At 39.0% G+C, this 22,336-nt stretch overlaps 1 protein-coding gene across 7 annotated transcripts in view; it reads left to right on the forward strand.

Annotated features, from left to right (window-relative positions):
- kif21b (kinesin family member 21B) overlaps positions 1-18,918 on the forward strand; it is a 77,636-nt gene extending 58,718 nt beyond the window's left edge. For 5 of the 7 annotated variants that reach the window (XM_074630335.1, XM_074630355.1, XM_074630372.1 and 2 more), the window contains 7 exons: positions 946-1,126; positions 1,418-1,582; positions 2,277-2,394; positions 2,483-2,653; positions 8,883-9,082; positions 10,500-10,636; positions 12,865-18,918. In XM_074630335.1, the coding sequence (XP_074486436.1) occupies positions 946-1,126; positions 1,418-1,582; positions 2,277-2,394; positions 2,483-2,653; positions 8,883-9,082; positions 10,500-10,599 (935 nt within the window). In that variant the 3' untranslated portion in view covers positions 10,600-10,636; positions 12,865-18,918. The remainder of the gene's footprint in view (positions 1-945; positions 1,127-1,417; positions 1,583-2,276; positions 2,395-2,482; positions 2,654-8,882; positions 9,083-10,499; positions 10,637-12,864) is intronic. The other 2 variants (XM_074630362.1, XM_074630379.1) reach the window with 1 other exon arrangement.
- Positions 18,919-22,336: the final 3,418 nt, after the last annotated feature.

A 22,336-nucleotide genomic window follows, 5' to 3' on the forward strand; every position in this document is an offset into this window, starting at 1 on the left:
TGACAATTACAGCAATAATAAGGTTAATTCAACATTTTGGGAAATACGCTCTCTTTGATGAGAAGATCGATACCACTCATGTCTGTGCATTAAGCATAAGCTGGTCTCGGCAGGTGATTAGCCTAGCTTTACATAAAGACTGGAAAGATAAGATAAGAGATAAGATAAGATATTCCTTTATTAGTCCCGCAGTGGGGAAATTTACAGTGTGGAACAGGGGGAAACAGTCAGCCTGGCTCTGTCCAAAGGCAACGTTACAGTATGTCTTGTTTGTTTAATCCGGGGGGAAAGAAATGGATAAAAAGTGTAAAAATGACAAGTTGTTGTTTGATGTTTTTTGTACGGATTAATCAAATGAAATATAGCGTGTTAATTGGTGATTTAGAGGTTCTGGCAGGCAGATTTTGTTACTTAGGACAGAGCAAAACTATCTGTTTCCAGTCTTTATGCTAAACTAATCTAAATAGCTGCTGGCTGTAGCTTCATAATTTACAGATTCTTCTCATCCAACGCTGCAATAATGCAAACAAGCGTATTTTCGAAAATGTCAAACCATGCCTCTAATCTGCTCACAAACAGAAATGTAAAACGGACAATTTACATTTTTCAATCGTTTTTACATTTCTGTTTGTGTTAATTAAACAAATGCAATTAGTATTAATTAGTAAGCTTTGGAAAGAGCCAGGCTCGATATTTTGTCCAGCTAGCCTCAGCATAAAAACATTATGCTAAACTATGTTCAGCATTCAAATTATTCAAGTTCTAAAATATTCCTGGTATACATTTGTTTTCTGTAAATTTATCAAAAAAGTCAGATTACTGACAATGGGGCACGTAACAAAAATAATAGCAAGAATAGAATAATCTGATTAGTTTAATGCAATATAATATGCATTCAGGTTTCAACCCAAGGAGTGTTTGAACTGCCCTTCATTCCTCCTGCAGATCGCACCTGTAAGATGTGGAACCTGGTAACAGGTCAAGAGATCGTCACCCTCAAAGGCCACCCGAACAATGTCGTGGCAGTCAAATACTCTCCTTCCTCCTGTCTGGTCTTCTCTGTTTCCACCTCCTACATTAAGGTGTGGGACATCCGCGACTCTGCCAAGTGTGTCCGCACGCTTACGTAAGTTTCCTCCCTGCGACCAGCCAGATGGAACGGTTTGGAGCAGTTAAAGTGAAAGAAATTGCAGCAGAAGAGATGATTTAAGGATATGCTTTTTCAGTTCAGTGATGTGTTTCAAGTTGCTGAAAATGACAAATTAAATTTTTATGTAAATTGCATCAAGAGGAAATGACAACTATAAAGTTCTGCTCATTAAACATGTCTCTGTTTCTCCATCTCATGTCCCCCCTTTTATTCCCCTCCTATTTTTTCCCTCTCTCTTATTCTTTTTCTCTCACTTTACCCCCACAGGTCATCGGGTCAGGTGATTTCCGGTGATGCATGTGCGAGCACCACCACCCGCACAATAACCTTTGCACAGGGCGAGTGTCAAATTAACCAAATAGCCCTCAACCCGTCGGGATCTGTGCTCTACGCTGCCGCTGGAAACACTGTTCGCATGTGGGACCTCAACAGGTACCTTTTGTTCATTCATTATTTAGTTATAGATTAATTTATTTATTGAAGTACTCATTTAATTGTTTGTTAAGGTATTAAGTCAGTCAGTCATTCATGTATCAATGAATTCATGAAGTCTTTCATTGACTTATATGCGTAGTCATCCTTTATTGGTTCAGTCATGCAGATAGTTTCCTGACAGCCAGACGTGGATGTATATATTCACTTGTCAGATGTTGATCAACCAGAGAGCTGATTAACGTCTGACTTAAGAGATTAAAAAATGCTGTCAAAAGAGAGTGCAGGAACTCGGCACTGGTGTGTACATGAGTATCTTTTTCTACAAGGCACCTGCTCTTTCTGAAATCCAGCGGCATCGCCGTGTTCACCTCAGTTTTTATGCGTCTAGAGGGAAATGATTAACAGATTGGACCAGACAGTTTACGCTGAGGGGCTCAGACCCAATTAATGATGCATAACAACCCCGAGAAATGAAAAATGAATGTATTAAACATGTCTTCAGTATCATCTCTGCCGTTGGCGTCGCTGTGTCTCAGCAGTTTTGCTTCACTTGCGAAAGTGATTTCATTCAGTGGAACCTTGAAAATCAAACTGTTTTAAGTACTGATTTTTACAGACATTTGCTTCACCTCCTTTATTGTGTGCCTTTCTCCCTGTGTGTGTGTGTGTGTGTGTGTGTGTGTGTGTGTAGGATGCAAGGGATGGGGAAGCTGACAGGCCACATCGGCTCTGTCATGTGTCTGACAGTGGGTCAGTCTCTGCTGGGCAAAGACCAACTAATCACTGGCTCCAAAGACCATTATGTCAAGGTACCACTCACATTTATTCAGACCATACCCGAGTGTCACAGATGCAGACACATCTTCTACAGTCTCCTGCTCCCTGTTCTCTCCTCAGGTGTTTGACGTGGCAGAGGGAACGCTGGGTAATATAGGTCCAGCTCATAACTTTGAGCCGCCCCATTATGACGGCATCGAGTGTTTGGCTGTACAGGGAGATGTGCTGTTCAGCGGGTCCAGAGACAACGGCATCAAAAAATGGGATCTGGAGCAGCAGGAACTCACTCAGGTGTGTGTCTGCATGTAGAGTGTGTTTTTGTTAGAGGGATGATTCAAGTGTTTTGAAATGGGGTTGTACGAGGTACTTATCCATAGTTGTAGTGTATAACCTACAGTAGATGACGGTCGGCATGCGCCCAGTTTTGAGAAGCGGACAGGAGTTAACGCATGGAAGCAAAGCAATGTACTGCTGTGGACGGGGCCGGCAGCAAAATGTATTTTAGCCACCTAAAAGGAAGGCACATTGCTTTGGTTCCGTGCGGTAACTCCTGTCTGTTTCTCCAAACTGGGGGCGTGCCGACCGTCATCTACCGTACGTAATACACTGACTATAGATAAGTGTCTCATACAACCCCACTTCAAAACACCCAAACTATCCATTTAAGATTTGTGTTATGGAAGAAGACAGGGCTTTTTCTTAAAGCCTAAAACACGTCTCCTTTACCATGCTGAAGACACGCTGTACAGTTACTCACTAAGGGTCATTTAATATTAAGGCTGCATGCATGTATGTTCCTACACCATATGTGAGATCAGCGGGGTTGAGTGAAGCAGGAGGCAGAATGATTTTATATTCATGTGGATGAAGAGTTCATACATAAAAGTTTAAAACCTCGGTTGTGCTTCAGTGCTGCTCCTGATGTTATGTGCCTTTGGGCCTGCAGGTAGAAGCAAGAAGAATCCATCGTTCTCTGAGGCTATTAATTCATGACCTCTTGATCCTCATCATCTGGCGAGCAAAGACAGTTTTCCATATGGTGCATGTAGCGCGGATGGAGTGCTAACGCAGTATAAAAGGGCTTTTAGGGCCGTGTATTGGTAATAATCTGGTTATTCAATGCATATCATGACACGGGGGTTAATAAGCAAGGCAAAATTGCGATTTTTTTCAATCTAATTTAGGAAAACTCTAATTGTATAAAGAACACATCATCATATGCATAAAATCTGAGTAAAAAAAAGTTAACTTTTTTTATGCAAATTGTGGGATCTGCATTTGCATTTATCACAGAGAGAGTGCATCTCTGCAAATGAAATAAAGTGTTGACTGAGTTAATCTTTGCATGTTAATTAAAAATCAATTCAGTGTCAATACAGTATCACAAAACGTAATAACGCGATACTCAATATTTTCAATATTTTCTTACACCCCTAAGGCTTTTGAGAGATTATTGTGGGAAAATGATTCCTATCAGTGAGGATGGCACATTTAAAGGTCAGCTTCACTGCTTCTAGTGTGGAGTCGTGATTTTGATAATCAATTGATTAACTAAGAGTCTGCAGCCGTGCTAGCAGCTCTGTCAGGCTGTACTTAGGCAAGCGCTACTTTGAGCTAAATGTTAATGCCAGCATGCTAACATGCTCTCAATGACAAAGTTAACATGCTGATGTTTAGCAGGTATAATGTTTATATCGTGTTCACCGTCTTAGTTTAGAGCAGTGGTTCCTTTTTAAGTTTGGGATCCCCCAACATAATTAGGTTGGTGTCCTTTGGTGTATTGTTTTTCTCTACAGTAATAAACTCGGTTTTGACTACATGTTTAAATGATTAGTTTGAAGAACTGAATAATTGAGAATGAAAATAACCATTAGTTGCGGCCCTATTGTAGACATTTGATAGAAGAAAAAAAACACACCCATGACACAACACACAAACACCTCCTGTGCCTAAAAAGTCCCGGTAGAGATTGTATTCTCCTCGTTATCTGACACTGGCTTGGCTGTGAGAGTTCAAAACTGTGCTCCCTGTTGAGTGTTCAGGAGGTGGACAGCTCCCTTCATGTCTCCCTTCACCCAGAGTGTTCCCTCTGGAGAAGGTCAACAGATTGTTGTCATGTCAGGCTGTTAGAGCCCACACACATCAGAGCCACAGGTGCCAGAGAGAGTGTGTGTGTGTCTTTATGTGCATTGTTGACTCCGGTGTTGTCTCATGTGTATCCTCCGTTGGCGCTGCATATGTTAATAATAGTACATAATAATGCACCTCGTGGGCGGATGTAGCTTACTCATTTGCATGCACAGTAATATCCATATTAAGCAGAACTTTCTTGTTGTTTGCATAAGTTCCATTTAGCCTTTGTTTATCCGAACAGAGAAAACAAGAACAAAAGACATTATTATTTCCATTCAAAGGCTGAATTAAATCAACTCAGTCGGTGCTGTGGTCTGCGGTATATGACCTTAACCTCATTTGTGAAGCAGCCAACACAATCCATTTTACAGCCTCTCTAACTCTGTAGTCTCTGTCTAATTATGTAATAGGATCAAATTGTGGCTTGGGGTACAATAGAATATATTAAAGTAGACTCTGCCTCCTCCAGGATTGCTGCTGCGAGCGGTTCTGCTCCGACCCCGCTCCGACCCCTCTGTTAAAATGCACACGCCATAGTGTGTGTTTCTTGGGGGAATATGTGAAGCAATTTATTTATAATTACTCAACACTGTAGTTTGGTAATTCCCAATTGCTTGATAAATAATATCCCTTCCAAAAACAATTTCAAGTTTGTGTGTGTTTTACTGGTTGTCCGACATGCTTGTGCGACTGTTGCCGTAGTGTGGTGTTGCTCTCGATGAGGTGTTGGAAAGCGCGACACATTTTTACCCTCGGGTGTTAAGTTGTTACAGATAGCGAGGTAGGTGTAATATATGTGAGAACAACTTATTTTTTGTACTTGCTATTATTCCCCTTTTACAGCTCTTATTGAACTCCCAACTACCCGTGGATTCAGGGGTGGGGGATTCCTCTAGGGATGCACCAATACCGATGCCGGATATCGGGCCGATACTGACTCAAATAGCTGGATCGGGTATCGTGACAATGGGGACGATCTATTCAATTCAGTTCTGTGTTAATATACTATATACATTATATACTAGAATTTAAATTCCTGTTTAAGTTTTGACCATTTTGTTGCTGCATTAAAACGGGTATACACTTGAGTTGTAATTCCTGTTAATTTTGAAGATGTTTTTTAGTTGCGGTGTATAATTTATTATTTTAATAATAAATAACAATTTGATACATTTATATGTATTCATTTGTTACATATTTTGTTTTACGAAGTTAAGAAAACAATGTTTCAGTCAAGCCTGATGCTGTCTTACACATAAAAGAATGATCCCAGTCACTTCCACACAGTGAGGCATACAGCGTATTAATTAAACACTGGTATTGGATCGGTAATCGCTATCGGCGGATACCCAAAGCCAAGGTATCGGTATCGGGACTGAAAAAGTCAGATTGGTGCATCCCTAGTTTTCTCCATTTTCCTTTTGTGTTAAGGAAGGATTTCTAATTTCTCAGCCTTTTCTGGCCTATAGCTCCCTAGTCCTACTATGAATGACAAAACTCTGCTGACCTCCTGGAATTAGGGAGCTGTCAAGTTGTCAAGCTGTCATGGAGGGAGCTTCTAATAGATTATACTGAAACGGCGCTATATTTTAAACCCATTTAATATTGTATTCAATTAGTTTGAAATACATGTAAACCAACAATCATGTTAGTTTTTGACAAGAAGGAAATGCAGATTACGTTTAATTTATAGGAGCTAAGAAAAAGTAATCAACTTCATCCAGCTCTGCACATAAATTAAAGGTAGCGTTGGTAGTGTTCTCATTACGTACCGACAGCGATCAATAAATCAAATGCTCTGACTAAAAAAAGAGAAAAAGATCTGGTATCTGTGGCTGTCGCAGAACTGTAATAAACCTGTCTGCCTACGTGCACACACTCTGCTTGTGCTCTCATTGTGCGTCTTCCACAAGCTGCTAGCTTGACAGCTGTGAGTACTAACAATAGCCATGTTCGTTGTTTACCTTCATTACGTTCCTAATGATAATTTTGGGAAAGTGGCTTTGGAGGGAGGTGTGAAGCAACGGACTGTCGGTGTTGCAACTTTCTCACTAGATTTAGAAACGTTTGGAGCTAGTGCTGCGAGGTACTTTCATTGGAAAAGAGTTGGCAACACTAGGCTGGGATTTTCGGTTGGATCATTTTTAGAATCTAGTGTACTGTTGCTAGTTTCTCAGCATTACCGACCCTACCTTTACCAATCTGCATGTAAACTAGCAGCATTGAACATGGCATACTGTAATGACTGATACCAGATCCAGTAGCTCCGAAACCACCAACCTGCTGAGATCTTCACACAAAACAGCATTGATAATAAGACAAGAAAAGAGCCCGACTCATACTGGATTTTCAAGGCTGATGGAGAGTTTTAAAAAATCAACAAAGATATATCAGTCAATATTCAATATGTTACATAAACGCATAACTCCCCCCATTTGGACAATAAACTTGTCAGTGCTCTCTCAAACTATGTAATGGAGCTTCTAAATTACCTCAAATATATCTGTAGCATTTCTGTACTGACATTACTTGTTTGCTTATTAAACAATTGATTAATATCGGACGAAATAGCCCGGCCAGTTTATCAGTCTAGCTCTAATAGAGAATGGACAAAACCTATTGTGTCAATGGTCAGCAAATCCTTGTTTTCTGCAATGAGAGGCATACAGGAAGGCCACATAAACACACAGAACAGTTAAAAGCGTCATAAACACAATCTTTCAAACCTTTAAGTAGATTTTTTGTGTAAGCAGCATGAATCCAGGAGTTCATTCTACCTGCCTGCTGTCTACACTGTTGTCTGTGAATTGTCACGTTGTTTCTGTCCATCTGTATCAATTTGTGTCAACAGTTTGCTGTTTCTGTGTCTGAATGGATAGTACCAGCGGGAGAATGTATCGTCTCAAATAGTGCTTATTTTGTTGTATTGCGAATCATAAATTCTTGAGCTACTCATGCTGTTTTTAAATATACAGCTTTGTTTATACAAAGCAATGTGATATCTGCACTAGATTATGTGGTACATAGCAAATTATAGCCATTTGGATAATGTCACTCTGCTTGGCTCGGACTATTGCTCCGTAAGAATCACTGAACAGAAAACAAGTTGGAACTCTGCTTCAAGGTGAAATCAGTAAAATAATACTCATTTATTTGCTCAGAAAGCTTATTTGTTTAGATCACAAGACATAAGGCTAAAATAGAGCTGCATGCAAATGAGGAATAGATTTAAAATGTATAACTTACTGCCTATAAAAAGTAGAGCAGACTAACTGCAATGCGGAAAACATTCACAGAAAGAAAAACAAATCAGTGTGTGAGGTACCTGATGGAAACAATAATGGAAAGGAACTTTATTTGCAATGTTATTTTGGTTGAAAGCTAATCTCAAAATGCAACAGGAAAATAATTAATGGCAGAAGCAAATCAAACACAACATGAAAAAAATGGATAAACGTAATAAAAGTTATCTCCCTGTGCATGTGTTCCTCTGTTTAGAGCTAAATTAATCTGCAGCCCAGTTGGTTGAGATAAACAGAATCATAATAAAAAAAATAAAAAAAACAACAGCAGCAAAACTCAAAGTTTGTTAGAGCCTCGTGTAAAATCCAAATTGCTTTTTGCATATTTGTTCTGTATTTAAAGACACTGATTAGGTTTAACATCTCACCTCCGCAGTGCTGTGTCATCCTAGACGTGGTTCACTCTGTTCTTCGTTTTGTCTTTAATTAATAGAAAAATGTGTGGTAAAAAGTGTGATGTCAATTTAGAAGCTGCGTTACAGTTTGTTCCTCGCAGCAGAAGTGTGGAGATGAGCTGCAGGAACAATTAATCCAATAAAATAGCAGAAAATAGTTTGAATCTCTTAAAGGTCATATAGAGACTAGGCCTGCCCATAGGGCTGAAATTACTCATAAAATTAACCATCACACGTTGCCAAATACTTGCTATGCTATGCAAAATCAAAACAATTGAAACACTTCCTACAAACTTTTATGATTCTCCACAAACGCTACGGGCCACAAATGCTGTCTTTGCCATTTCTCTCCAGTTTATGAAAAAGCGGCTCATATCAGAGTTATTATCTTATTAAACAAAAAACATATGAATCCATTCTCAGTTAATGAATCATGTTTGACACATGAGCTAAGATTAACTACGGTATCACTGAGTCTAAATACAGTATTAGCGCATTTTCCATTGTGGGAATAAACGTTTTCACTGGCGATGATTTACATCCATTAGTGAAACATTTATGTTTTTCTGCTGCTATTTTAAGAACGCAATAACCCAGATGACTCACATTCCTGTATTTTTTATGTAAAAACATGAGATGTAATATCTTTATCACTCTCTGACTTTTTGTCTCTCTGCTTTGACTCTGCAGCAAATCCCCAACGCCCATAAGGACTGGGTGTGCGCTCTGGCGTATGTCCCGGGCCGACCCATGCTGCTGAGCGCCTGTCGGGGCGGCATGCTGAAGGTGTGGAACGTAGAGAACTTCACCCCCATAGGAGAGGTCAGAGGTCATGAAAGCCCCATTAACGCCATATGTACCAACTCAAGACAGATCTTCACTGCGTCCAGGTAAAAAAAAAAAAAAGAAATGCTGTGGACTGTGTTCATCAAATTGTATTTATTTTTTAATTGTTCTTTATCTGTCTAGTGAAGGGATTAATGGGCATAAAACTAATTTTAGATTAAGACTAAGATTATTACCTTTGTCGAGAGTTAAAGAAACCATTTATTTATTATTTATTCACAACAAATTACTGCAATGAAAGTGTGCGTAGATTAAAGTACCATCAGCTTTCAACTGATACATACACAAGTGTTAGAAGATAAGACGGGCGATATTCTACATTTTTTCTTTTTGTCTATTAATTCCGTGAAAAGACCAAAGCAGACACTGGATTGATCCAGCTAACATGTATTGCCTTCCTGATATGTCTTATTCCTCTGTGCCTTAGAGCCTGATTGTTGTTTAAAAACTACTAAAAACATGTATCAGTCCCACATACGCCGTCTGCTGCTGTAAATACTCACTAGAGCACCAAATGTGTGTTAATCCGCTGCTGAAAATAGTCCTTAACAAATGCACTGTTTGCTCCTGTTTGAGTAACGTTTCCTTAAAAACTACAGCACCCTGCTGTTTTAAGAAATGACTTGGCCTTTAAATAAAAAATTAAACTATACATTTATGACCAAAGTAAGAAAGTAAGAAACAAATGAGAAATTGTTGGTTTTGGTCTCTTTGTGGAATTTGTTGACAATAGCAAAAATATAGAATAATGCTAACCATATCAGAAGGAGTTGGAGGTTGAGAACTGGAAAACATAATGTTTATATTTTAGTTTTTTGAACTTGTACAGAGAAAGAGAGAAAATGTGTGTGAAATACTGTATTATGATTCATGCTTGTTTCATCTCAAGCATTAATCTGCAGGTGTGTGTCAGCCTCTGTAGCTCAGAGAGGGTTATACTGTACTACATCCCGTTTTTCTCCAAATCTGTGTTTTGCTGAGCTCATAGCTGCATCAGATAATGCTTGTTTACGGTTTGGTGTATCTGAGGGGAACATTCTGTATTCATTCTTTTTCACTTCCCATTCAGCTGGTGGGCTTTCACTGAAGTCGACTAACTTTCTACTTTCTCTTCCTCCTGTCTTCTCCAGTCAAGTCAAGTCAAGTCAATTTTATTTGTATAGCCCAAAATCACAAATTTGCCTCAGTGGGCTTTACAATCTACGACACCTTCTGTCCTTTACAGTACGACCCTCTCATCGGATAAGGAAAAACTCCCCACCAAAAAAAAACTTTTAACAGGAAAAAATGGGAGAAACTCTTCTCCTTTTCTCACTTCTTTAATCTTTATCATCTCTCACCGCCTCCGTCATCTTTTCTGTGGACAAATATTTTCTCGTTTGATCTCTTAAACTCTGCCTTCCCACTTCTCCTGTTCTTCACCTTCCTCCCCCTCCTCCTCCTCCTCCTCCTCGACCCCAGTGACTGCAGGGTGAAGTTGTGGAGCTATGTGCCAGGCTTGACCCCGTGTCTTCCTCGACGGGTCCTGGCCATCAAGGGCCGAGCCACCAGCCTCCCATGATTGCCTCTTCTCCGCTCACCAACCCTCCCTTCCTCTGGTACTCTCTTAACTCATTTCCACCCTTTTTTTCCCCCCTTGCTGCGTTTCTTTTCTCCTACTTTTGTTTTTCTTTACCTGGGTGGTGCCTGCACTTTTCTGTTTGTTCCTGTTCTGTTGCTATCCTGTTTCTTTGCTCTAATTCTTCTATCATTCTTTTCTGCTGTTTTTTTTTTTGTTATTTTGCTTTTTAACACGCTGCTGCTGCTGATGATGTTTGACTTCTATTTTTAAAACCTTTATTGTGGTTGCTGGTTCATTTGCAGATCACTGCCTCCGCTAAGACAAACAGCTTCTCAGTGACTGAACAAGTGACTCATAGTTCTGCTCAAAATAACTTGTTTTTTCTTGTGTGCAAATACAAATTAGTCTGTTGCTCCTGTTGTTCTACTTTTTTGGTAAATACCGGACCCCAAGATGACGGCTATTCATTCCAAGGAGAATTGTTCGCATGCCGCATACGCCGAAAAAAATGTCTATCTTCTGGGTGTACTTACGGGGTACACTCGGCCCACTGAATATGCACAATAGTGTTTCTCCCGCTGGCCCTGCTCGGCCCATAGACTTTACATTGTGATTACGTCACAGATTTTGAATCGCTTTTCTCGGCTAAAAAAGTTTTACAAATATAAAACCTCCATGGATCAGAAATTCATAATAGAAAGATTCATAATCCTGTCAACAGTTTTACAAACGTCTCTTTTATAATGGTGGTCTATGGGGGAAAATGCTTTTTGGACCACAGGGGGATTTTTCACTGCAATACTGCGAGTGGCCACTGGAAAAATTTTTAAGTAAGACTTAGTGGCCACGCCATATCCAGGTCTTATTACATGTTCTGTCCATTCACTGTAAGGTTACAGCCAGCAAATGTCATTAGCATAAAGACTGTAAACGGGGGGAAATGACTAGCCTGGCACTATCTAGTCCGGCATGTAACCTCCTGTAAAACCGCCGTTGACGTTTGTACACTTCAGTTTTCATTGGGATTAACCAAATGAGATATCATTTCTTAATTTGTGAGGCTTAGAGGTGCTGGTGGATTTTGTCACCTTTGGTCAACGAGGCTTGCCGTCTCCCTATGTTTCCAGTGTGCCTGCTGGCTTTAGCTTCATACTTAACGTACAGACACAAGAGTGGTGTCAATGTTCTCATCTTACTCTGGCCAATAAGAGTATTTCTCAAAAAGTGGAACTATTTATTTAAAGCTGCAGTCGGGCACTTTGAGGTATTATGATAAAAAGTTATTTATATAAAACTGGCACTATATTTGACTCTAAATTGGCCGAGATAATCTGTCTTCTGCTAGTGCTCCTGATGACATTTGCAAGTTTTCTTCCGTGCCCTAACCAAACCAAAATAACCAATCAGAGGCATTTTACAGCTGAGCAGGACACTAAAATATGTTTCTGAAAACATTTGAGCAGAGAAATAGGCATTACAGTAACAGAATCTTGATTCATATTTGATCGGCGCTGCCTAGTTTGAAAGTTTGATCATCAGTTCACGAGTTTCACGAGCAGTGATTGACAGCTGCTTCAGAGACTGCTTGACTCTGATTGGCTGTTTTCCTTTGGTGCTGTGAAATCTTGCAAATGCCATCACGAGCTTATATGTCTCATTCACCACTGCCAGGATATAGTGACAGTTTTATAAAACTAACTTTTTTTTATCATATTTGCTGAAAGTTACCAACTTCAGCTTTAACACCTTCAGCATGATCCTTTCAGACAGAATCCACTCAATTGACATTTAGCATCTCCTAACACCACTCAAAGAGCACAGCTAACTTCTTTAGCTAGTGTTAATGGAAAATGCGATGCTGTCCTGGGTATTGCCTAAGTGACCGGTACAAGGTGTTATGATTAGCACCCCGGGAACGTGCAGGAAATTAAATTGCCTGGTCAGTTGGGAGCAGAGTTGTGGGCAGGTTGATTAGATTTACTTGTTGCGGACTTTAGAGTCATACGTATTTCGACACTTTTCTGAGAGGTTGGAGAGGTGTGTTTTTTTTACTGACACCATGAGCACACTTTAATGAAGTGTGTGTGTGTGAAGTGCACTTTGAAGTGAATCTCTTTGTGCTGTGTCTGATGTGCAATGGATTGTTTTGAAAGGGAAGACTGCCTGATTGATGTTCTGTTATTTTCTCCCTTTTGTAGTGTTCTTTTTGCTTCCCTTTGCTCATCATCCCACCCTCTCTTTGTCTCTCTCTCTCTCTCTCTCTAGCGACAAGACAGTGAAGATCTGGTCGTCAAAGGTGTGGAGGAAGAGGTGACAGCCGAAGTGGTTCCTTTGTCGGCCATCCTGCTGCAACTTCAGCCACCGATCTGCGACCTGCTCACTTCTAACAATGAGATGTGAATAAGTTTCCAAGGCAGTCAAGGTGATTTTTTATTTGTCAAGGTGAAAAATGACAAAGCTGAGGCGGAATATGTATTCGAAGGCAAAAAACTATTTGCCTTTCAGATATTTTTTGTTTTACTGCCAATTTTAAAGTGCCATTCAGGTGTGATGCTCGGACAACATACCGCATCTACCCAGCCGTGGATACACCAGGCAGAACAATGTCTCTCTCCTGACATGAAAACTACCACAGCCTGGTATTAAAAGGAAAAGAAAAAAGTGTCCTTCGGTTCTTTCACCAAGGTTTCCGAATCCTTGTGGAACAGCGAGAGATGAATTTGCTCACAGACGTGTATTTATGTATCGAGTCTGAAAGTCGTGACGCGGGGCGAATTTAAATCCCAGAGGGACGTTAACTAACAACTGGGACCTCTGACCTTTTTCCTCCTGTTCCTCCTTTCAGGACTGTTAGTGTTCATTAGCGTTGTTCTGATGCTGAAGTCATTGGAGGGTCACGCGCTGGGCTCATTGTGGTAGATGATCGATAGAAAATTGTTGATCTTGGGTTAGACATCACTGGACAATTACACCATGTTACACCGGAAACGCCCTCCAATCACTTTTATTTCAAGTTGTTCTCGGTAAACCACTGAAACTTTACTGTGTTCCACAAGTCGTTAATTTTTTTTTAAATGACTTTTCCTAATTCATTATTTCCCCTACCTCAGATGCTTTGGACTTTGGTGTGAGGTAGGAAGGGGAACATTTTTACGGGTCTCTGTACAAACCTGGTGCTTGACATTCTGAAACCTTTATTTAATGCCTGGCTCTTCATCTCTGTGTGGATGTGTCCTCTGTGGCCCTCTGGCTATAAGACTGTCTAGCTGCTGACCCTGCAAACAGGAAAGCACACGTCCAGTAGCACAACTAAGGTAGCACTGGCCCCGGAGGATCTGAACGGATTGTAATATCTGCTCTGTAAAGTGCTAACGGCGGCAAAAATAAAGAAAACAGCCCATTCAGATGCACCTGAGACAGTGCGTACCTACAGCACACGCTCCCTAAGACATTTGTGAGTCAGGTAATTCATTGAGGCCAAAGTGCTAGATCATTATCTCAAGCATCCTGCAGGTATGTGGCCCATACCTGCCATTTATCCTCCACACAAATGGTAATAGGAGCCCTACCAGTTCCCCCCTGGCTGCTTCCTGCTCCACTCTGATCTTTAAGGTTAGCCACTGTATCAGACTGACCAGCCTTACTGAAGAGCCCACCTCCTTCCTCGCTACTGAACTTCTCTAGGAAGCCAATTTAATTAGAGGTCTCGAAGCTCAGGCTGCTTTTCAGGCAAGATTACTTGGGGGGGAAAGTAGGTCATAACTGAGAGAGATTTCTTATTAGAATCCCAATTTTCTTCCACCCACTATTTGCTGCTACATTTAAAGAGCGAGAGAAACTTCCTGTACCCGTGCACTGATGTACAAATCTGTTTATGTGGCGGATTATGTGCGTGGGCAACACACACACATGCACAAACACAAGATTTCAGTGGATGTTTCGGTTATCCATCTTGCCTGATAGGTCTTGGCATCCCTCACTGTGTTGATTTAGTGTCTCTTTAATGAAACAAATTCCGCACTGCAGCACTGCACTGCACTACACATATGCGCATACATACACACTCCCTACAAGCCCAAAGTCTTAGAAGTCAATTCGATTATGTTTTTTTGTTGTGAATGCAGATAATAGCAAGCATTCGCATCACTTTCAGTTTATGAACTTGGGCTTTTATTATTTGTGTCAGTTCAAAATGACACGCAAAAAAGCTTCTTGTCATACAGACGTCTTACAGCTTGACAAAAACACAATTCATGTCTGTTAGTATCAAAATACCACAGCACAGTTGAGTTTTGTTCAGCTCTGAAATCTCCTTCTGTTGAAAAAAAAAAGATTTTCTTTGGTCATTTAGTGCACTTTTCCTTATAAAAGACCCAGAAACATTTGTAGTTTAATTAAACTAAGCTTGGGTCATAAAGCAGCAGTCACAGGTGCTGAAGATAGTTAATACTTTCAACATGCTTTCTGCAAATCCTCCTCTAAGAGGGAGCATGCACTGCCGATTGTTGATGTAGCCAACACGAGTTTGAAGCTGCTTACGTTCTCCAAAAGCAATGTTATGGGTTTTTGGTTTTATATTGGGAGGGGGGGTGCAGTGAATGCAAATGTGTGGATGGCGGTGATTTTGTTGAAGCGTTCTTGGTTTTTATATATTTTGCCACGCTTAGAAACTCAGGTAAAAGTTGAAGGATAATGTTAGTCAAACTTTAGTCATTACTTGACCCTGTGAATTTAGGTAGCTCTTTGAATCGACCAAATGCCTTGTTTGAGAGATTTTTTTTTATTTTGAGAAAAAAAAAGGTACAACTATGTATCACCTCTTTTTGTAAAAAGACCCATTTTCATGTCTTGCTTTTGATTCCCTTTACTTAATATCTACGTACTGTGCTTTTCTGTACAAAATGTACACATCTTAAATGAGATGATCTTCCCAATCTGGCCAAAGCTGAAAGTCTTGCAACTCTGAGAGGATGTGCACTGATTTTTGACCATAATTACTTGTTTACAATATCTATTAAATACAGTAATTGTATAGTAGTTAAACTGGAGTGAGCGGTACAAAATGCGGTCAGTAGGGAAATTAACCTCCATAACGTTTATAAACTACAGACCTCGAGTCAGACTCCTCTGGGCCCTTCACTGTACACTATGTATTTATCTGTGCTCATTAGCCAAACTGACCCCGCTCACCAGCTCTGTGGTGTGTTTCATGTGATAACAAAGCTAAGACAGCCTTTATCTCAGTTTTTTTTCTCTTCTCCAGACTCCTACTTATTGCTAGAGAAGATCTCGTAGTACTGTAGCTTTAGGCACTCTCTTACTGTAGGTGCCCTGTGCTTGTACATTTGCTGAAGGATGCATGAGGTTAGTGGTGCTCATCGGTTGATTGGTCACCTCAAAACATGGCTATTTAGTAGGCAATTAATTCCCCATGCTATTGTCAATCTTAATGTCGAACACCTGAGTGGATTTGCTATCAAAATATTAGAAGGATTTGGCCATTTGTTTGGATTCTGAAGCACTGACAGTCAATGAATTATGCAAACAATATGCAGGAAAAAAATGAGAGTGCTTCACAAAAGATGCTTGCTTTGAAGATTTATTATTGACAAGCAGAGTCCCTAAGTTATTATCTGGCCTTGGATCAGCCCCACACAACGTTACCCCGAGTTCTGAGGCCTGTATTCTGCCGATGTCAGCACCACTTCATTACTTGATGATGTGTATATAGGCGTGTCGTTTTAAATATTACAGAGGAGGTTTAGTCGAGGTTAACTGACGTCTTCCTCATCAGCTGGCCTCAGAGTCATCTCTGCAAGTTAGGAATTACATGCACTTTGGATAATGAACACTGCTGTGAATACTCTGTTTTCCAGATAGGTATTAAGCCTATTTTTAGACTTAGTTTACAAAGACGGAGTTTATGAGTCCCAAACGAGGCTTAAAGCACTGAAATTGTACTGAAAAGATGACATCGGTTTAGCTCTACAGTAGGTTTAGAAGTCAATTATATAAATGTTTGTGCTGATACAGTATGTAAGATAACAGTCAAGACATAGAAAGACAGTCCCCAGTATGTCCCTGCCTTTAAAGTCCCCCTTTTTTTATAGCAAATGTTTCCTGAGAAAAAGAATATTCTCTTTGACAGAGCAGCATGCACATCTTTGTAGACGCTCAGGAGAGCCCATCTCCATCCTTATTTCCCTGGCTGTCTGCTGATATTCACACATTTTTCTTAATAATACTGACCACAAACAGGCCATATTACTATATCAAAGATATAATCGGAGGCACAGGATAATCTATTTCTCCTGCAACTGCGGAAAAATCCTACTTGATGAAATGTCCTCTCAGAAAGGGATATGTTCTGTAGCCAAATTTGAAAAAAATAATCTATTATAGGTTCCCGTAGCCCATATTAGCATCTAATTTAAAGGTGCTAAATTCCATATCTGGAGCATCAATGTAGCAGTAAAAAACTATGTGCTATGTGAAGATATAGAGGAGTAATGTATACCTGAGCAGAGAATGAAGTCTCTATCTCTCTGTGTGTGTTATAATCTGAGCTTCTCCGTGCTTTGTTGACATCGCCGGGCCGGCTGCGTGTGCTTTTAGTGCATGTGAGCGTGCCCCACAGCCATTCTGCACTGTGCTCACATGGCGGTTTCAGCTGCTAACGCCGTCATGACGGGCGGTGCCGTCGTGGAAGCGTAGCACCCACAACACTGTCAGCTCTGACAGCAGTGTTGCCATAGTTTTCGCTTTTATGCTACGTTCCCACTCCGAGCGTCAAAAGCAACAAAACAGTAAGTGTGGCCGGCTACATTGACGGTGAGTCGCTCAAGCTCTCATTGATGTAGTTAAAACATACGATTGGTTAACAATTCATAGCGTCATTGGAACGCTGAAAAAAGTTGAGACCAGCTCGACTTTATTGGTAGCACATCATGCTCATCACACAGCAACAAGTGTCGGGTGTCAGGTTGTAGCTTCATGTCACCGGCTTCCATTGAAAATAACTTGTAGAATGTTGCTGTTTCGTTTGAAGTGCGACATAGCATTAGCACCGTTAGCTGCGAGCTCAGCCGTCGCCATGTTGAGAGCCGTACAGAGGCAATAGAAATCCTCCCAATCTCGAATTTAGCACCTTTAAATTGGAAAGCTGTTTGACCAAAGCTAAAACTCACTTGAACAGCTGATGCCTTGCTCACTCTTTAAAGCCGCTATGTGTGTAATTGAAGATTTCTGACTCTGGTGCCCCCGAGTGGTAGTATAAAAGAAAACATTGTGGCAAAAAATAATGCACCCATGGATCTCACCTGGGGACACAATGGATTGACCATATCGACCGTTATGGTTGCTTAGCTTTGATTGGACAATCACTGGTCGCGGTGTAGCTAATGGTCAATTTAGTGAATGGTTTATTGGCTGAAAGCAAAACAAAGACTGCACCAATGTTCACAGGCAAACAAAAATAAAATCAATGTGTAGTGGTCGTTACCAGTCTGTCAGGTATTAGATATAGGACCACATGACAGATATAGTAGGAGAGCTGCCAGTCAAACTGATTGTGTGATTACCACCTGTAGCATTTCCAGCCCAGCCCAACCGTCTTATGACCACTAGGAAATGAAACCCAAGTAGTCAACTCAGCTTCAGCCTTGTGCCTCAGCCAACAGGCCTTACTGCCTTAAAGAAACAGAATGTGTATGTAGGACATTGATAATCATTCACTTAATATCCTGAATATCCTGTAACAGATGTATTCTGAGGATTGTAGATTGTCCTACAGATTGTGGCACTCTGTTCTAAGTCAGGCGACATCTCAGCTCACTTTATCAGTACGGCTGAAAATACTTTCAACTTTGCCTCAGGCTGCTGAGGGGTTGGAATCGCATTTAGACACAATCAAGAGGGCACTTTACTGCTTTGCTGCTCGGCGGCGAATCGCTATCACAAACACACACACACACATACACACACACATCAACACAGGTCTTCTCTGCAGCTGCTCAAGTAATTTTTCTCCAGGCGTGTGTTGTCATCTTGAGCTCACATATGGTAATACAATATGTGGCAGTGTCTGTGAAATATGTACTCATGGGACATAAATGCAGGGTCAAAGGTCATTTGTGCCTTTTATTGCACAGACTACTCCCTCTTAAATGAGTGTAAATGTGTGTACAGTTCTTTTTTTTTTATATGACAATGTGCATGTGACCAAGCCATGTAAAATATCTTACTGTAAATATTGTAAGTAAATATTTAATGAAGGATCCAACATTCCCTCAAAAAAATAAATAAGTTAAAACAACTGTCCTTCTGGTGTGAATATCGAATTCTTTCATGTAATTTAGAATTTAATATTTTTTTTTATTTTGAATATTTTGAAAAAAGTTAGCTATTTTTTCCTGTGATTATGTCAAAATAAATGTTTTTTAATCAGATTGATTGGGATTTTTTTTATAGCATTTACCCAACTGCAGATTACAATATTTAACTCTTGATCTCCTCTGTCTGATATTAAGACTAAAGCAGCTGAGAAAGAAAATGATCCTTTAACTTGCAGATGGACACAGGGTTTATTTACCATTCAGGATAAACAGGTAAACAGGTTGTAAGCGATGAGATGTAGGCAGGGGGAGATGTTTTTCATCCTGATGCATCTCTTTCTACTTCAGGGCAAGAGATACAGACTCAGGACTCATACATCTTCATTTCCTTTGCAAACTCTGATCATTAACTCGTCGAGCTGCGCTTGTCCTAGCCGCGACGGGAGACACAAGCACTGTGATGTACGATGGCCATTAACGTCTCCGAGGAGGCAAAAGCCATTTGAAGATGCCAGTCACAAACAAATAAACATCCATACACGAACCCTGTCACATCCCAACTGTATGTGTTCCATCTGTTCTCACTACATAATAAACTCCTGAAATTTCATTTGAATGTATTCGTCCGTTTCATTACACTACAACGCTCCAGTAAGTCTGTTCTTACTTGCTGATCTGTCAATCTCTGTTGTACTCAATCAATCACCCTGTAACTATAAAAATCAATTTGAAATTCAGCCAAATACCCTGAGAGGATCGGAAACGTACCCCCTGACTGACCCCAGCAACACAATACTTTAACAGCCAAGGACATTTACAGCCAGGGAGACTTAAACACTTTGGACTCGGAGCTGATTTCTACAGTATTCACAGTCCTTTACCATTTCATACGGTAACTTTATTTTCACATTGTTATGTATCTGGACAAGCTGCATATCTATTTTTGTTTTCAGGGAAATCTGCTTTATAGGATTACGAGTTAATATTGTATTGAGTTATAATTGAGTTATTTCTAAAATATTGCTTCGACATACTATACTGACTTTTTTCAACATACTAAGACTTTTTTTGACATATTATACTATGACTTTTTAATGACTTTATTTTCGATATAGTATACTATGACTTTTTTCGTGATGTAGTATGTCGAAAAAAAGTCATACTAAAGCACGTTGGAAACAAGTCACAGCATAGTTTGTCGAAAAAAAAGTCATAGTATGTCAAAAAATAGTTATAAAAAGTCATAGAATACAATGTCGAAAAAATGTCATAGTATAGTATATTGGAAAAGTCATAGTATAAAATGTCGAAAAATGGCATTGTATACTTTTTTTTCCATATACTACACAATGACTTTTTACGACATACTACACTGACTTTTTTCAACATATTATACTATGACTTTTTTAAAAACTTTTTTTGACATTCCTATACCATGACTTTTTTAATGACTTTTTTCGACATACTACACTATGACCGTAATATGACTTTTTTTGACATGCTATACTATGATTTTTTTCAAAATACTTTACTATGACTTTTTTCATGACTTTTACTTTACATGCTGTACTATGACTTTTTTACTACATACTATACTGTGACTTTTTTATGAAATTTTTGCCGAACTGTACTACGAATTTTTTTCATAAAAATGTTCGACATACTATGACTTTTTTTTTTATGAAATTTTTTAGCATACTATACTGACTTTTGTTCATGACATTTTTGCAGAACCATACTACGATTTTTTTCCATGAAAATAAGACTTTTTTTCATTAAAGTTTTTGACATACTATACAATGTCTTTTTTCCATGAAATTATTCAGCATACTATATTATGAATGTTTTCATGAAATTTTCGCCGAACTATACTACGAATTTTTTCCACGAAAGTTTTTGAAATACTATACTATGTAGTTTTTCCATTAAAAATTTTGACATACTGTATTAATTTGTTCTCACTAAAAAACTTTTGACATACTATACAATGACTTTTTTCAATAATATTTTTTTACATATTAAACTATAACTTTTTTTCCAGGAACTTTTTCGACATACTATACCATGGCTTTTTTCGTTATAATTTTCGACATAATATACTATGACTTTTTTTCATGACATTTTTCGACGAACTATATTACAAATTTTTTCCATGAACATTTCCAACATACTATACTATGACTTTTTTCCATTACATTTTTTTCCATACAAAACTATTGTGTCTTCATGACAATTTTCGACATAGTATATACAATGACTTTTTATTAACTTTTTCAACATACTATACTATGTCTTTTTTCGTTAAATTTTTCGACATACTATACCATGACTTGTTTTTCATGAAAACTTTCGACATACTATACTAAGACGTTTTTCTATGAAATTTTACACAGTATACTATGACTTTTTTTTTTTTAACTTTTTCGACATACCATTTTTTCGAGATACTAGCCAAAGACTTATTTCAACATACTATACAAAGACTTTGTTATGAATTTTTTCGACCTGCTATACTATAACTTCTTTCGGCATACCATAGTATGACTTTTTTATGATGTTGTTACATTCATACACAAACTGTTGAACCTGCATTTACAAACTTCTTGTAATGAGTGAAGTTCACTGCATTTGTGTGTGGGTTTTTGAGGTTCCCCTGACATCGCTCGATCCACAAATGTATGTTGTTGAACAGGGAATTAGCCAATCAGATGTCTCCCCCCTTTTCAGCAAATCACATAAGCGTGCCCCCATGAGGGACTGCGGAAAAAAAGAAAAAGTCATAGTAAAGTATGTCATAAAAATATCATAAAGTCATAGTATAGTATGTCAAAAAAAGTCATAGTATATTTTGGCATGGAAAAACTCATAGTATATAGTATGTCATAAAAAGTCATTGAAAAGTCATAGTATAGTATTTCATACAAATGTCATAAAAAGGCATAGTGCATGTCATAAAAATGTCATAATGTAAGGTGTCCTTGGGTGTCCAGAATGCGCCACTAAATAAAATGTATTATTATTATTATTATTATAATAAAGTCATAGTATAGTATGTCAAAAAGACGTCATAAAAAAAGTTACAGTATGGTATGTCATGATTAAGTCATAATATAGTATGTCATAACAACGTCATATGCTCTGAAGTGTTGTGGAGTAGAAAAGTAGCATACAATTGAAATATTCAAGTGAAGTTAAAGTATCTCAAAACTGTACTTGAGCACATTAACTATGTTCATTTCCACCACTGGTAAACAGTTGATACCACTGATAAACAATTATTTGCTAACATGTTCGCCATATCAACTTAACAAGTTAATGATAGATCATTATTCATGTGTTGCTTACAGGTTGTTTCTGCTGCCACCAAGTGGCCAGAAAATCTGTTGTTGAAGGTTTACAAATAA

The sequence above is a fragment of the Sebastes fasciatus genome, chromosome 1, assembly GCF_043250625.1.
Source record: "Sebastes fasciatus isolate fSebFas1 chromosome 1, fSebFas1.pri, whole genome shotgun sequence".
Classification (NCBI taxonomy): domain Eukaryota; kingdom Metazoa; phylum Chordata; class Actinopteri; order Perciformes; family Sebastidae; genus Sebastes; species Sebastes fasciatus.